The 16,593-nt window shown below is 47.2% G+C and overlaps 1 protein-coding gene across 2 annotated transcripts in view; it reads right to left on the minus strand.

Annotated features, from left to right (window-relative positions):
- Nucleotides 1-15,744: 15,744 nt before the first annotated feature.
- LRIG3 (leucine rich repeats and immunoglobulin like domains 3) overlaps nucleotides 15,745-16,593 on the minus strand; it is a 38,835-nt gene continuing 37,986 nt past the window's right edge. The window contains exon 19 of one of the 2 annotated variants that reach the window (XM_073619979.1): nucleotides 15,745-16,334. In XM_073619979.1, the coding sequence (XP_073476080.1) occupies nucleotides 16,102-16,334 (233 nt within the window). In that variant the 3' untranslated portion in view covers nucleotides 15,745-16,101. The remainder of the gene's footprint in view (nucleotides 16,335-16,593) is intronic. The other variant, XM_073619980.1, reaches the window with a different exon arrangement.

A 16,593-nucleotide genomic window follows, 5' to 3' on the forward strand; every position in this document is an offset into this window, starting at 1 on the left:
CACAGTATTAGCAATGAAGCAGTTAGTTGGTTGTCAAAATTATTTCCAAAGTCACAACCTGTAATAAAATAATAGTTATTTTGCAGATGCAATATGTTTTAAAGTTTTTTTTAGAATGCAGGGAATGATATGTAGCACTGCCCCCCGTAGGGATTGCTGCATGTAGACTTCTCTAAACGTTCCCTTCTGATATTACAGCCAGTTACCAGGGGGTTTCACATGACCATCCACACTCTCATCCACTTGTTTCCGAAATTCAATCCAGGGGTTTGAGTTTTTTTTGGATTTATTGTTGGAACTTGGATAGGAGAAGAGAATAGTGGGATATACCAACTGGAACTAATTACAGATGAGGACAACTCTCACTCGGCCTAACCAGGTTAATTGTGGTAACAGACTTGCTGTTATACTTGTATGGGAATAGTTAGTCCTTTGCTTGTTCCGGCAGCAGACTTGATGAAACTAGTTATCTTCGCGACACTCACTAGCACCCCCTTTAACCTCTCTGGCGGTATGATTTTGTCAGGTTTTTGATGCTCAAAGAGGTACATTGTTTCGCATGGAAATTTGGCATTTTATATTGTAGGCCTGTAATTCTTATTAGGAAAAAAACACTTAAATCTGTCCAAGAAAGAGCCTAGTAGACATCCCTGGTATGATAAAGTTTGAAACACAAAATCATACATTATAATATAATATATAACTATAAATAATTATAACAAATAGTAATATAATAATAATAAAATGTATTCAATAATGTAATCAAATCAAAAGCACTGAAATTTGCTCAGTTGCAAAATTGTAACTGTCATTACTTTCAGTGTCTGATGAAAAATTTCCCCACAAATCACTATTGCTCAATTCTGCAAGTGATTCTAATTTATTATCGCTGTTTTCTAGCTTGTCTAAAACTGCTTTTGACATAAAGGGACACTTTTTTGGTTGCCATGGACAATCTCAAGTTTCCAGGCAGAAAGTACAGTATATATCATATAAAACTGCAGGCAGGGCACTGGACAAAGCATTAGGGACAAAAAGGATGTGAAATTATTTGATACAGTAATGTAATCTGTAAGATTACAGTGTACTGTATGTGTTTTTCACTTTTTTAATTTGGCAGCAGGCTCCATCCCCGAGCATCGCGTTGCTCGCAGGGAACGGAGTCTGGCACTGTAATAGATCGATCGGAGGACACAGCCCGCAGATACAGCAGGGAGACATTGCAGGACCCTGGGGACAAAGTAAGTAACTTTGCCAGGATCCTGCAATGCAATCCTGAGTGTGACACAGATCTTTACTCACTGTAAGCCGAAACAGATCCTTCCTGGCGTGGCTCCTTTCCAGTCAGCTCTGCAGGACATCTGGGTTGCAGCTATACTCCAATTCAGGACCTCAGGTCAACCCCCTGAGGCTGCATGGCAGGTTCTACAGAGGAGGGGCAGCCACCCCCTCCCTCCAGGTTCCCACTCTCCAGCTGAAGACCCCAAACACATGTGTCCCTGGCATATATACAGTCAACCAGCATGCATTGAGGCACTTTCCTCATCCAATTACCAGGGCTGTAACTATGCCTATGCTCTCATTTGTCAGGTTTCTCCCACTGTCCAATATGCCCCCCCCTATTGGACCAGTGTGAAACATTCAGTCAACATGAGCAGCATCTGAGCACTATGAGCAGACCCTATTAATGGATCCCTGGTCTCTGGTCCCTGGTAGGCAGAGAGCATCTAAACTTACCTGGCAGCCTTCCTGATAAGCAGAAAGATCCAAAAACTATACTCTCTTTTAGCACCTACCTAGGAGGGTGCTACCGATATAAAAGTAAAACCATATTTGTGTATGCACATTTAAGATGCTACAGATGTATTATTCTTCTTGTTTAATCATTTTATAAATAGCATTAAAATAAGATTTTATAGTACACCTATAAATATTGTTCTTTTCACACTAAAGGCAAATCGTAATTTTTAAATGGCAAAGCAGAAGCTTCTCTCAGCCATTGTTATGTGATGTTTGCTGCAAACCAGTTTGGCACTTGTGTATGCTGGAACTTCTAGCACTTCTTTGGCACAATTTTAAAACATAATGTTTCTGCATGATGGTTACATGGGAGATTCCAGTAATATCTCTGAAGTCATCTTGCTTTTCTGTGGGCTCTGGAAACTGATCCATCTCTCTTCTCCTTTTACTGTAACTGCAGAGATCTATTTCTTGCTGTTGTTGATAACAGCAGATAATAACACACAAATTATCTTTTTCTGAAGAGGTGTATGGGGAAATGTTATCAGTGTAATATAAGAGTAATGTATAATTGATGATATATTAAGCTTCTAGACATTTTCCCAAATTTAGAAGACTGACGTGAAGCTGCTGAGTCAATGATATAGATAGCATAAATTACACCATTTATGACGGGGAGGCTCTGTGGAAGAAATGCTATTAAGACCACCAAAAATCAGTGGCCTGCAGTGCAAGATGAGTATAGGTGGGCCCCTGCTGAGGAATTAAATAGACAGGACCAGAGACTGCTATTTCTGTATAACATCATCTATTAATAAAGAGAAGTTTGGGATTTAAGAAATAATAAACAATTCTAATCACCTAGTTGGATGCAGCATCAATTCGATGCTACACCTGCCCTCCGTCGTCTCTGTAGTGAGAATTGAGTAATCAATCAACGCTGATGGCTCAGTTGTCTCCCTCTGCTCCGAGCAGAGAGCTGCGACTGTCAGTCAAAAGCTCTCTGCTCACCCCTCCAGTGCTCACTGGAGCATTGGGCTGTGGAAGGAGCAGGAGGGGCTGGCTCAGGCTCTCGGCTGATCATTGAGAAGCTGAGCCAGGCCTGGTCCAGGCACCTGGGTGGATCCTGAGCCTGGACCGGCTGAGTGAATTCAACCAACAGTGGGTTTTAGCCCACTGTCAGTTGAAAAGGGAACACAGGAGTGCTGAATGAACTGCAAAGATTATATACATAGTATGTTTAGATACAACTACTAATTGTAGTCATTTGGCCAGTGGCAGTGCAAGGAGAATGCTTATACTGTATATGCTATAGCATCTCCAAATTGTATTGTAAATAGATACAGTAGAGGAAGTCTTCCACTACTTGCTTCCTCTCTCATAATCTTTCAGAGTCTGATAGAGGAAGTGAGTAGTGAAAGACCTCTTCTGCTGGATCTATTTACAGGTTGCAGCAGTGAGCTGCTGTGTTACCAAGTGCGGCTTCATGGTGACAAAGGTCTAAAGCAGAGGCGGCTCTCTAATTAGGCAAATTAGGCGGTCGCCTAAGGCCCCGCGCTCGCAGGGGCCTCGCGGCCGCCTAGTTTGCCTGATTAAAGAGCTGTGTTGATGGCGGATCCCCCCGCTATCAGCACAGTGCTGAGTCCACCCACCGCTACATGGAGAGATAGCGGGCTGTTTACCAGGTGATCGGAGCTCACTGACAGCTCTGGATCACAGCAAGGGATAGCCGCTCACAGCCAGCGCTGACACATCCTCCCCTCACAAGCAGGAGAGGAGAGAGAGCTGCTAATGCTGCTGCTCCTCCTCCTTCCGCTCACTTCTCCGGTCTGCCCCGCTGACCCATCGGGGGATGAAGCCAGCGTCGGACCAAGTTCCGAACTTCCGGCACTGCGCTCCACTCAATGTGGATTAGCTGTGCCATTAGCTGTGGTTAGCTGTGCCATCGATCTCTGGTTCCTCCACCTGGCGCCTCTCCCCCCACCCACCTTGGTGACCCTTTTTGCATCTGCCACTGTATACAGTAGAGGAGAAATCTGTAGAACAGCTCCACCTCTCAGCTTCGCCCTCCAACTTCGGCTCTCACACCTTGCTTGCAGCGGTACCTGATTCCTGCTGGTAAGGCAATATAAATGGAGACCTTAAAGAGGGCAGGGGGCGCTGCAATAAGGGGGTCTCTATGATCTCTGGGGGTCTCTAGGGGGGCACTCTGATGAAAGGGGTATCCTGCTTTCCTTCTGATCCCCCTGCACCTTGCCCACTTACCCCCCCGTATTGTACCCTCCTGCCCCGGTACTGTGCCCACTTACCCTCCCCCTGTGCTGTGCCCTCCACCCCTGTACTGTGCCCACTTACCCTCCCCCCTGTGCTGTGCCCACTCACCCTCCCCCTGTACTGTACCCTCCTGCCCCCTGTGCTGTGCCCTCCCCCACTGTACTGTGCCCACTTACCCTCCCCCCTGTGCTGTGCCCACTCACCCTCCCCCTGTACTGTACCCTCCTGCCCCCTATACTGTGCCCACTTACCCTCCCCCTGTGCTGTGCCCTCCTTCCTCCTATTCTGTGCCCACTTACACTCCCTCTGTGCCGTGCCTTCCTGCTCCCCTGTACTGTACCCTCCTGCCCCCTGTACTGTGCCCACTCCCCCCCTGTACTGTGCCCACTTACCCTCCCCCTGTGCTGTGCCCTCCTGCCCCCTGTACTATGCCCACTTACCCTCCCCCATGCTGTGCCCTCCTGCCCCCTGTACTGTGCCCACTTACCCTCCCCCCTGTGCTGTGCCCACTCACCCTCCCCCTGTACTGTACCCTCCTGCCCCCTGTACTGTGCCCACTTATCCTCCCCCCTGTGCTGTGCCCTCCTGCCCCCTGTACTGTGCCCACTTATCCTCCCCCTGTTCTGTGCCCTCCTGCTCCCCTGGTACTGTACCCTCCTGCCCCCTGTACTGTGCCCACTTACCCTCCCCCTGTACTGTACCCTCCTACCCCCTGTACTGTGCCCACTTACTCTCCCTCTGTGCTGTGCTCTCCTGCCCCCTGTGCTGTGCCCACTTACCCTCCCCCCTGTGCTGTGCCCTCCTGCTCCCCCTGTACTGTACCCTCCTGCCCCCTATACTGTGCCCACTTACCCTCCCCCTGTGCTGTGCCCTCCTTCCTCCTGTTCTGTGCCCACTTACACTCCCCCTGTGCCGTGCCTTCCTGCTCCCCTGTACTGTACCCTCCTGCCCCCTGTACTGTGCCCACTCCCCCCCGTGCTGTGCCCACTTACCCTCCCCCTGTGCTGTGCCTTCCTGCTCCCCCTGTACTGTACCCTCCTGCCCCTGTACTGTGCCCACTTACCCTCCTCCCTGTGCTGTGCCCTCCTGCTCCCCGTACTGTGCCCTCCTGCTCCCCCTGTACTGTACCCTCCTGCCCCCTGTACTGTACTGTGCCCACTTACCCTCCCCCTGTGCTGTGCCTTCCTGCTCCCTCTGTACTATACCCTCCTGCCCCCTGTACTGTGCCCACTTACCCTCCCCCTGTGCTGTGCCTTCCTGCTCCCTCTGTACTATACCCTCCTGCCCCCGTACTGCCGTACTGTGCCCACTTACCCTCCCCCTGTGCTGTGCCCTCCTGCCCCCTGTACTGTGCCCACTTACCCTCCTCCCTGTGCTGTGCCCTCCTGCTCCCCCTGTACTGTACCCTCCTGCCCCCTGTACTGTGCCCACTTACCCTGCCCCTGTGCTGTTCCCTCCTGCCCCTGTACTGTGCCCACTTACCCTGCCCCTGTATTGTTCCCTCCTGCCCCCGTACTGTGCCCACTTACCCTCCCCCTGTGCTGTGCCCTCCTGCCCCCTGTACTGTGCCAACTTACCCTCCCCCTGTGCTGTGCCCACTCACCCTCCCCCTGTACTGTACCCTCCTGCCCCCTGTACTGTGCCCACTTACCCTCCCCCTGTGCTGTGCCCTCCTGCCCCCTGTACTGTGCCCACTTATCCTCCCCCCTGTTCTGTGCCCTCCTGCTCCCCTGGTACTATACCCTCCTGCCCCCTGTACTGTGCCCACTTACCCGCCCCCTGTACTGTACCCTCCTACCCCCTGTACTGTGCCCACTTACTCTCCCTCTGCGCTGTGCTCACCTGCCCCCTGTGCTGTGCCCACTTACCCTCCCCCCTGTGTTGTGCCCTCCTGCTCCCCCTGTACTGTACCCTCCTGCCCCCTGTACTGTGCCCACTTACCCTGCCCCTGTGCTGTTCCCTCCTGCCCCTGTACTGTGCCCACTTACCCTGCCCCTGTATTGTTCCCTCCTGCCCCCGTACTGTGCCCACTTACCCTCCCCCTGTGCTGTGCCCTCCTGCCCCCTGTACTGTGCCAACTTACCCTCCTCCCTGTGCTGTGCCCTCCTGCTCCCCCTGTACTGTACCCTCCTGCCCCTGTACTGTGCCCACTTACCATCCCCCCTGTGCTGTACCCTCCTGCCCCCTGTACTGTGCCCACTTACCATCCCCCCTGTGTTGTACCCTCCTGCCCCCTGTACTGTGCCCACTTACCCTCCTCCCTATGCTGTGATGCTGTGCCCTCCTGCTCCCCCTGTACTGTAACCTCCTGCCCCCATACTGTGCTCACTTACCCCCCTGTTCTGTGCCCTCCTGCTCCCCCCTGTACTGTGCCCACTTACCATCCCCCCTGTGCTGTACCCTCCTGCCCCCTGTACTGTGCCCACTTACCCTCCTCCCTTTTCTGTGCCCTCCTGCTCCCCCCTGTACTGTACCCTCCTGCCCCTTGTACTGAGCCCACTTACCCTCTCCCCTGTGCTGTGCCTTCCTGCTCCCCCTGTACTGTACCCTCCTGCCCCCTGTACTGTGCCCACTTACCCTCCCCCTGTGCTGTGCCCTCCTGCCCCCTGTACTGTGTCCACTTACTATCCCCCTGTACTGTATCCTCCTACCCCCTGTACTGTGCCCACTTCCCCTTCCCCTGTGCTGTGCCCTCCTGCCCCCTGTACTATGCCCACTTACCCTCCCCCGTGCTGTGCCCTCCTGCCCCCTGTACTGTGCCCACTTACCCTCCCCCTGTGCTGTGCCCACTCACCCTCCCCCTGTACTGTACCCTCCTGCCCCCTGTACTGTGCCCACTTACCCTCCCCCTGTGCTGTGCCCTCCTGCCCCCTGTACTGTGCCCACTTATCCTCCCCCCTGTTCTGTGCCCTCCTGCTCCCCTGGTACTATACCCTCCTGCCCCCTGTACTGTGCCCACTTACCCGCCCCCTGTACTGTACCCTCCTACCCCCTGTACTGTGCCCACTTACTCTCCCTCTGCGCTGTGCTCACCTGCCCCCTGTGCTGTGCCCACTTACCCTCCCCCCTGTGCTGTGCCCTCCTGCTCCCCCTGTACTGTACCCTCCTGCCACCTATACTGTGCCCACTTACCCTCCCCCTGTGCTGTGCCCTCCTTCCTCCTGTTCTGTGCCCACTTACACTCCCCCTGTGCCGTGCCTTCCTGCTCCCCTGTACTGTACCCTCCTGCCCCCTGTACTGTGCCCACTCCCCCCCGTGCTGTGCCCACTTACCCTCCCCCCTGTGCTGTGCCTTCCTGCTCCCCCTGTACTGTAACCTCCTGCCCCCTGTACTGTGCCCACTTACCCTCCCCCTGTGCTGTGCCCTCCTGCCCCCCGTACTGTGCCCTCCTGCTCCCCCTGTACTGTACCCTCCTGCCCTCTGTACTGTACTGTGCCTTCCTGCTCCCTCTGTACTATACCTTCCTGCCCCCTGTACTGTGCCCACTTACCCTCCCCCTGTGCTTTGCCCTCCTGTCCCCTGTACTGTGCCCACTTACCCTCCTCCCGGTGATGTGCCTCCTGCTCTCCCTGTACTATACCCTCCTGCCCCCGTACTGCCGTACTGTGCCCACTTACCCTCCCCCTGTACTGTGCCCACTTACCCTCCTCCCTGTGCTGTGCCCTCCTGCTCCTCCTGTACTGTACCCTCCTGCCCCCTGTACTGTGCCCACTTACCCTGCCCCTGTGCTGTTCCCTCCTGCCCGTGTACTGTGCCCACTTACCCTGCCCCTGTATTGTTCCCTCCTGCCCCCGTACTGTGCCCACTTACCCCCCCCGTGCTGTGCCCTCCTGCCCCCTGTACTGTGCCAACTTACCCTCCTCCCTGTGCTGTGCCCTCCTGCTCCCCCTGTACTGTACCCTCCTGCCCCTGTACTGTGCCCACTTACCATCCCCCCGTGCTGTACCCTCCTGCCCCCTGTACTGTGCCCACTTACCATCCCCCCTGTGTTGTACCCTCCTGCCCCCTGTACTGTGCCCACTTACCCTCCTCCCTATGCTGCGATGCTGTGACCTCCTGCTCCCCCTGTACTGTAACCTCCTGCCCCCGTACTGTGCTCACTTACCCCCCTGTTCTGTGCCCTCCTGCTCCCCCCTGTACTCTGCCCACTTACCATCCCCCCTGTGCTGTACCCTCCTGCCCCCTGTACTGTGCCCACTTACCCTCCTCCCTTTTCTGTGCCCTCCTGCTCCCCCCTGTACTGTACCCTCCTGCCCCTTGTACTGAGCCCACTTACCCTCTCCCCTGTGCTGTGCCTTCCTGCTCCCCTTGTACTGTACTCTCCTGCCCCCCACTTACCCCTGCCCTGTTCTGTGCCTTCCTGCTCCCCCCCGTACTGTGCCCACTTACCCTCCCCCCTGTGCTGTGCCCTCCTGCTCCCTCCTTTACTATACCCTCCTGCCCCCTGTACTGTGCCCACTTACCCTTCCCCTGTGCTGTGTCCTCCTGCACGACCTGTACTGTGTCCAATTACCCTCCTTATACAGTTAATTTTTATCACTTGAATTATTTTTCCCATTATGGGTGTGAGTGGGGCCTCGTGCCTAAGTTTTGCCTAAGGCCTCACAAGGCCTAGAGCCGCCTCTGGTCTAAAGTCTTTGTCCATCTGGAAAAGAGGTGAAGCTGGATGTTTCTCCGTTTAAGCAGGGTGTATTTGGGAGTATTTGCCCAGTAAAAGGTATGTTGTATGCTGAAGTACAGTGTAAGCAGAAGAGGCAGGATATACTGTGTGAACAAATGATGCAGGGTATGCTGGTTGTTGCAGTACTGTGTAAACAGAACTTTCAGAATATGTTGGGTATTGTAGTATGGAGTAACCAGAACATGCTGTGACATAATACTGGGCTTTTAATCTCTACAGACACGACACAGGCACGCATTGTACTCTGCATTATATGCATCAAGCATCTGTGGAGCTACAACAACCAGCATGTCACAGCATGTTCTTCTTACTCTATACTAGAGGGTCCAACATATTTTAACTATATATACAAGGTTGAGGTGTTTAGGTACGATGTATCCGCTGATCCCCGATGAGCAGGCTGATGACAGGTCCATGTCGGCTCCACTTATGCAGAGCAGACACAGCCCTCTTGCCTGTCCGTTTACATCCGACTGTCATGCGATCCAATCTGCCAGATGGATGGGGAACAGATCCCCCATCGGTCTGTTTTTTGCAGGTAGGATCAGATGTCGGCGGGTCTCAATGGACACATCCGTTGACACCTGCTGCTCCTTGTAGGGCAATGGATGGTCCAATCAGAGCCTTTTAAAAAACTGATAGGCGGACCCGATTGGTCTGACTGTGTGCAAGGGGCCTTAATTTTGAATCCAGTGATGTTGTTTATTTTATTGATGCATTCAATAAATGTTCACTTAATACACCTTATAATCCTGTAGCCCTGGCTGATGCCCTTGCAGGAGCAGCATAGCCCAGGCATCAACCCACTATGCCCACCAATTAATACTGCACACTTTGCATAGCAGAACAATTTATTTAGCACACAAAAACTTGTCAATACCATGAAAGTGCTACTTGGCTCTACTTTCCCCGAGGCTAAAGGTTTACAATCCTGCTTGCACAGTCAAAAGTAAACTGCACTAAGAATGGTGCCTAATTGGTAGTCATTGTCCACCCATGTATAGTTGTACAAATGATGAGCAGTTTTACAAGCAACTTATTGAAATTATAGTCTTAATCTATGCAGTTCCCAATAGCATGTAGACATTTTCAAACCAATAGATTTTGTCTAAGAACTCAAGAATGTCTTTTTTCTTTTTTTTATAAATCTCATCATTCACATCTGCTGTTTTAGTTGTATTTTTCCCACTCTATAAACTGCTACAAATTTAGAAATCTTCCATATGGAATATCCCTTTTTATGGTTACATTTTATTCTCATCTTTACCATACAAAAGAAAACGCTGCTGATTCTATCCGCGCTAGCTCAGCCACAATTTAAATCTGTCACGGTTCGCTTAAATTTAGCCTGGGACTGTACAAACTAGAAAAACATGAATTACCAGAAAGCAAAGACATGAGACAGTGGTGTGTTGCATCCACAGGCATTCTGAATCGTGGCTTCCTCTATTAGACTTTTTATGAAAACTGCCACTAGTGGCAGAGTAGGTAGGTGGCAAAACTTTAAAATTAAAATGGGAAAAAATTGTTTTAGAGTCTTTTTAGCATAAACAACTTCTTAAATTGGACTTGCATTTAAAAAGTGAAAATTTGCTATGTTGTTAGGGAACAAAAAGGAATTTTAACTTCCATATCTTGGAGTACAGTACTTGACACCAGCAACATGTTTATACAACATGGGTTATAGGCACGTACCTTTATGTGACTGGACACTGGCAAGCTTTTGAGCGCCTCCCCTTTAAACTTACCTCACTTTGTGAGTCCTCCATTTTGTAGCAAGCAATGCTGAGTAAACAAAGAAAAGGTAGCGTGGCCTGTGTCCCATACTCCAGGATTAAAACAAGAGTTAAAAGACCCAAAATCAGAGTGCAAGAATCAAAAGCTGCATCTGCAGAAGACTGGACTGCATCTGGTAAAACTTTTAGAAAATATGAACAGAACACCAAGTGGTGGCCATACACAGCTGGGCTTCAAAGGATTGGTGCCAAAATGTCCAGGAAACTCCCACTGATCTGCTATAATGGGTATATAGCAACGCAGGAGAAGGTTTTTGCCTAAGAGCATAAGCTATTGCAATCAAGTTCCTTATTCACAGTGTAATAGTGGATTTTAAAGCAGTGTGCCCCTTGCAAAGTCCGGAGGAGAGAACAAACAGGGAATCTGTTTGATCGAAGCAAAAGCTTTTAGGTATACTCTAAAGCCTCTGACTACCTACAGGCAATGTAGAGACAATTCCTTTGGATGCTTCAGAGCAGAGCAAAAGGATGGCAGTAGAATGTCTTCACTGACGTGGAACGTTGAAACCACCTTTGGAAGAAAGGATGGTCTTGAGCATAAGACAACCCTGTTATTGTGATGTATGAGGAATGGCTCTTTACAGGAAAAGGCTGCCAGTTCAGAAACTGACAGATGAAATAGCTACCAAAGAGGCTACTTTGATGACAAGAACCTCCAGGGAAATACCCCTGATGGGTTCCAAAAAGTGGTTTCTGCAAGGCAGAGAGAACCCAATAAAGGTTCAAGGGAAGCACAGGGTGCTAAAAGGGGGGCTTTTATGGAAAACACCTTGAATAAAGGTTTTTACAAGGGAGTGCGAAGCCAGAGGCCTTGGAAAAATAATGAATACCTGTCCTTTAAGGGTGCTTACAGCCAATTTCTGGTTAACCCCTGTTTTTATCGTATGTTGTTAGGTCAATTTTGTTGGTGGCAGGCTGGTCGTAAGTTGAGCTTGGAAATTTCTTTGGTTTTGTCTGGTTAAAACCTGCTTGCAGGAAGGCCAGAATGCTAGGCGCACAGTAACCCCTGCAACTGACTTGACTGCCTTCATACCAGGTAAAATAAGTTTTCCAGTTATGATAATGGATATTCCTTGAAGTGATTTTTTTTTGCTTTTAGCAAGGTAGGAATCACAGACTCAGAAAATCCTCTATCCTTTAAAGCTGGACACACACTATACAACTTTTGTTGTTCTATTTCCTGTAGATTTACTATGTAGTAGAAGGGCCTGCTTGATTGCATACAAATTGAAAGTGTTTATGTTTGACCTCATAGTATATGGTTTTGGTAAATCTAAAAAAAATTGTATAGTGTGTATCTAGCTTTACAGTCATGTTTCAACAATCATGCTGTTAAAACCAGAGATTAAAGCCTGGCACACACTAATGCCGCGTACACACGGTCGGAATTATGGACAACAAATGTTCGATGGGAGCTTGTTGTCAGAAATTCCCACGGTGTGTAGGCTCCATCGGACATTTTCCGTTGGAATTTTCTGGATCTCAAATTTTTCGACAACAAAATCCGTTGTCAGAGATTCTGATCGTGTGTACACAATTCCGACGCACAAAATTCCACGCATGCACGGAATCAAGCAGAAGAGCCGCACTGGCTATTGAACTTCAATTTTCTCGGTTCGTCGTACGTCACCGCGTTCTTGATGTTCGGAATTTCCGACAAGATTTGTGTGACCGTGTGTATGCAAGACAAGTTTGAGCCAACATCCATCGGAAAAAAAAAAATGGATTTTGTTGTTGGACTGTGCGATCGTGTGTACGCGGCATTGCAGTTTTTTTCATGCAACTGTCAAAAAACTGTCAGCTCCGGTCGGAGCCACTGTACTAACCACCCGACATTAGTACAGTGATCTCCCCGCTAAGCTGTTGTGTTCTGACAGGGGGATAAATCCCCTGCCAGAACACTCCGATCAGCGCTCTCCTCCATTGGCTGAGAGCACTGATCAGGAGTCGGTCGTCTGCTGGATTTCCAGCATGCTCGTCTGACAATGTTCTGTCAGACAGACCGACACACACACGGGCCGTATGTCTCCCGTTTTTCTTTTGAACCAGCAAATGTCTCCTGACATTCAGCCCGTGTGTCCCCGGCTCAAGAAACAGCATAGAATAGGAGACCTTGAGATAGCAGATCTGGCCTGTTGGGAAGGGACCAGGGGTTGATTATGACATCTGAGGCAAAGGCTAGAGGATCTGTTGCTTGTAATTGCTAGTCTCACGATCTAAATGATAACACTACTGTGCCGCATGCATCTACCTGCTTCTTTCATTCTGTGGAGAAGTGATTTGTGTATTTCTTCTACTAAAAAAGGCATGGTAAGAGAGTAATAATGGAGAGATCAGCTGGAGGAAGCCTACAGGCAATACGGCTGACTAGTCCTTTTCCCTTTGCCTTAATTGGGCTCAGCCTCTTGAGTTCAGGTCCTCTTTAGAGGAACCACAAATGTGAAAATGAAACACAATCAGAAACCACAGTCTACCTTCACAGGGCTTTGGTTTTTCATCCAGTCATTGTTGTAGTGCAACAGTGCTCTTCAATCCCTTTTACCAGTAATCTGAGAACTCCCTTTGTTAACATGTTTATAATGCAGAATCTGTGTTCCCAAACTGATTTGAACCTTCCTTGAAGACTGAGTGGTAATACGGGAAGCTTAGAGAAAGGAAGTTTAATAATATCATAATGTATACTTCTGGGGACAAACCTTTTTACAGAACATGCTTGGAGCATATCCTTCAGTAAAATACCAACTGCAGTGGATAAGATAACTCATTTTTAGGACTTCAACACCCTTGCAATGCTATTTATTGGCTTCACTTCCTTCAAGGGCACATAGCATACAGGATATTTGCATTTTTTTACATTTCTGTGCAGCTGGTTTAAATGCATTTTTAAGCATTTCATTTTATATTTAAAGGTTGTAAACTCTTAAAATACCCAGTGAAGTGACTGGTCTTAAGTGAAACACAAAAATCTGCAGTCTTCTCTTCTTTATATCCAGTCAAAGTCCAGGATTTTTAAAGCTTGCCTAAGCTGTCAGAAAAAAAAGCTGTCATAGAGCTGAAATTACACACTGCAAAGCTCAGTAGGGAGAGCTCTGACAGCTGATTGGAGGGAAGGGACACATCCCCCTCCACACACCACACAGAGCTCAGGCTGCCAATCAGCTGGAACTCTCTTCCTTGTCACCTTTTTTTCCCTTGGTGCCAATAAAACATGTCAAAAGTGATTTGCCCTGATAGCGAATTTGCCCTGATAGCAGAGGAATAAATCAGCAGACAGAAATTACACGGTGCTCTTGAGACAAGTACACAGTTTAGAGGGATATGCTTTGTTTAAAAATATTTAATGTCTGAAAATTTCAACCACTATAAATTTGCAGTTTGTTTGAAATTGGCAAACATAACTGGGCTCCCATCAGATTAAATGTTTCATAATATATTTATCAAAATATATCACATGTGCCTACACATTATGGCCAGGTTTTCCTTGTGATTCCATAATTTTGTTAGATGGGATTACATTGTAAAAGGTAGGTCCAGTCAAAGCCGGACACTGGACTATTTCCTAACTATTAGTCACCCTTCCAAAAAAAGAAACAAAACCCCTGTATACTTACTTTCTCTAGTGGTCTTTATCCTGAAGACAAAATATGTTCCCTTTGCCCTCTTTCTCTGGTGGTGCGTGGATCCAAAATACTGCAAAAAGTAATTACAAGTTACATAGTGCAGCTTGCTTGTGCAAGACCAGGGTGTGGGACAGAGCCTTGATGCCTTGGGATTACAGTAATTAGGTTAAATGAGGTTAGATATGGAGTGACGCAGCATCACTGGATGGCGAGTCTGTAGAGGACGGCACTGGAGCCTTTTTATTTTCATCTCATGCCGCAGGATGGAATTTAGTATATTTTGCCCATGTATATTTTGCCCAAGCTGCAGCCTTTAAAAAAGTGCTCTGCAAAATAAGCTAAAATGCATTGTATTTTGCTTGAAAGTACCAGTACAACATTTTTGAAATATGTATAAACATTACAATTAGAGATGATTGAACTAGGAGAGGCTAAAGAATGACAATGAAAAATACTCTAATAAGGCAGGTATTTCTTTATAGCAGCTGTAAATGAAAGTTATGGTTTATTTTGATCAAACCCGATCACCCTGTGTTTATTGGGTCTGTAAATTTGACCAATGTTGCAACATGGGTACTAGTCTGCACGTCCTCTAGCGTCCTTTAAAGACAATCTATTTAGTGCAGTATGTAACTGTATATCAGATGGTTGCCCATCAGCATTGAGAGGTTGGCCTTTTTTTAAAAATAAGCGGTCTGCATAGGTCAAGACCATCAGCCAACCATCTCTGGTGCCTCAGAAAAGATACACCACCAACACTAAGTAGCTACTTAGGATAAAAAGAGAATTCATAGTCTGAAACACCTCCTATAGGCACTCTCTTACCTATTCATCAGTCTGAAAAACCTCCTATAGCTACTCTTTTACCTACCCACCATCACCGTGCCAGTCTCCAAAGGTACTTTGGCCCTTCAATTTTAATCAATTTCAGTCTTCAACCTTTATGCATAATTTTGAACTATAGAAATAAGTTGAATTCAACTTCATTGAAAGGGAGTATTAGCGAGCACCCTCTGCCACCATTACGCACATAAAAAAACATAACCTTAAAGTGGTAGTAAACTTTGTCAGTGTAATCAGGCCAAAAAAAAGAATCTGCCTAATTTTTGAGTGGACACCACAAAAGTGTTCTACACATGCACTGCGGTGCACTGGGAGGTAGGTGCATTTGTTCTGGCAGTGTATGCATGTTGGGTGTCATTGAAAATAAATGGCAATGCACTGCAGCATGCATATATGTTGCTGTACTGAGCACTAACACATATTATAATGTTCATTAACATGGGGCACAACTAGCGTGCAATAGATTAAGTGGCGCACAGAGTAAAAGTATTCAAGAATTTCTAAACATAAAAAGAAGAGGTGGAATTCAAAAGGGATAAAACAAGGAGAGCAAAAATTATACTGCTTAAATCTGTTATACGTTATTCATAGTAAACATATTTAGACCTTCACTTGCAATAAAAAATAAAAAAAAAGCTGAAAAAACACACAGTTCCAATTATGGAATGGGTACTGCTCATCATTGATTTCAACTGAATTACTGATTTGTAGCTCCACAATCTCCTGCAGTACTATAAGCAAATGGGTCTCATTACATGCATATCTTGTATATTTAGAAGAACAGAGTCACTTATGAAAATTACTTAAGAAACCTGTTGCCATATTTTATTCAACATATTGTGCAAATGTACAAAACTTGTTATAATTCATTAGCAATAGCTTTTCCGTAAAAAAAAAAAAAAAAGTCTCAATATAAAAATACAAAATATTTATATCAATATTTACACTTTTTAAATTACGCTTTTCATTTTTATAAAAATTGCATGTAAATGCAAATATTTTCTTTCAGATGTATCTTCTGAAATTTCATTTTAGAGCCTTGGCATTCAAGCATGTTATAATAAGTGTCTTTTTTCTCCTTTGGATAAAGTAGCTGAGGTAGCACGTTAATGTCTTTAGCTTAAAGAATGTAAATACTGCAACTGTGCTATGTGTCCATGTCATAGCTGTAAAATATTGAAGTCCTGTGATTTTCCAGAAGGTTTGGTTTATGAACCATATTTCCTGGTTCATCAGGTAAAACAGTCGTTGTTGACTCTTTTTTATCACACTCAAATGGTACATCCAATGATGAGTGAGAAATACTCAGGTTACAGACATAATCCACTGTGTGCAGAAAGGAATCTTGTGGAGGCTTCCATATAGACTTTCCAAATGTGCCTGTAAATAAAGAAAAATAATTACTATTAATGTACTGATCTTAGCCAGATTACATTACACTTTTTATATACAATGTTCATTCTTTAATAATCTCACTGCCATAACCAAGGCCACCGAGGACTAGGTGTGATGAGAAGATGCTGTCCATTTCAGCTTCTAGACAATGACTGCCAGTTGTACATCTCCAGCATACATTCAATTGTCAAATATTTTGCTACTAAATATTTAACTCAATTCAACCTGCAATAATAGGTCAGAA

Source organism: Aquarana catesbeiana, linkage group LG03, assembly GCF_042186555.1.
Source record: "Aquarana catesbeiana isolate 2022-GZ linkage group LG03, ASM4218655v1, whole genome shotgun sequence".
Lineage (NCBI taxonomy): Eukaryota > Metazoa > Chordata > Amphibia > Anura > Ranidae > Aquarana > Aquarana catesbeiana.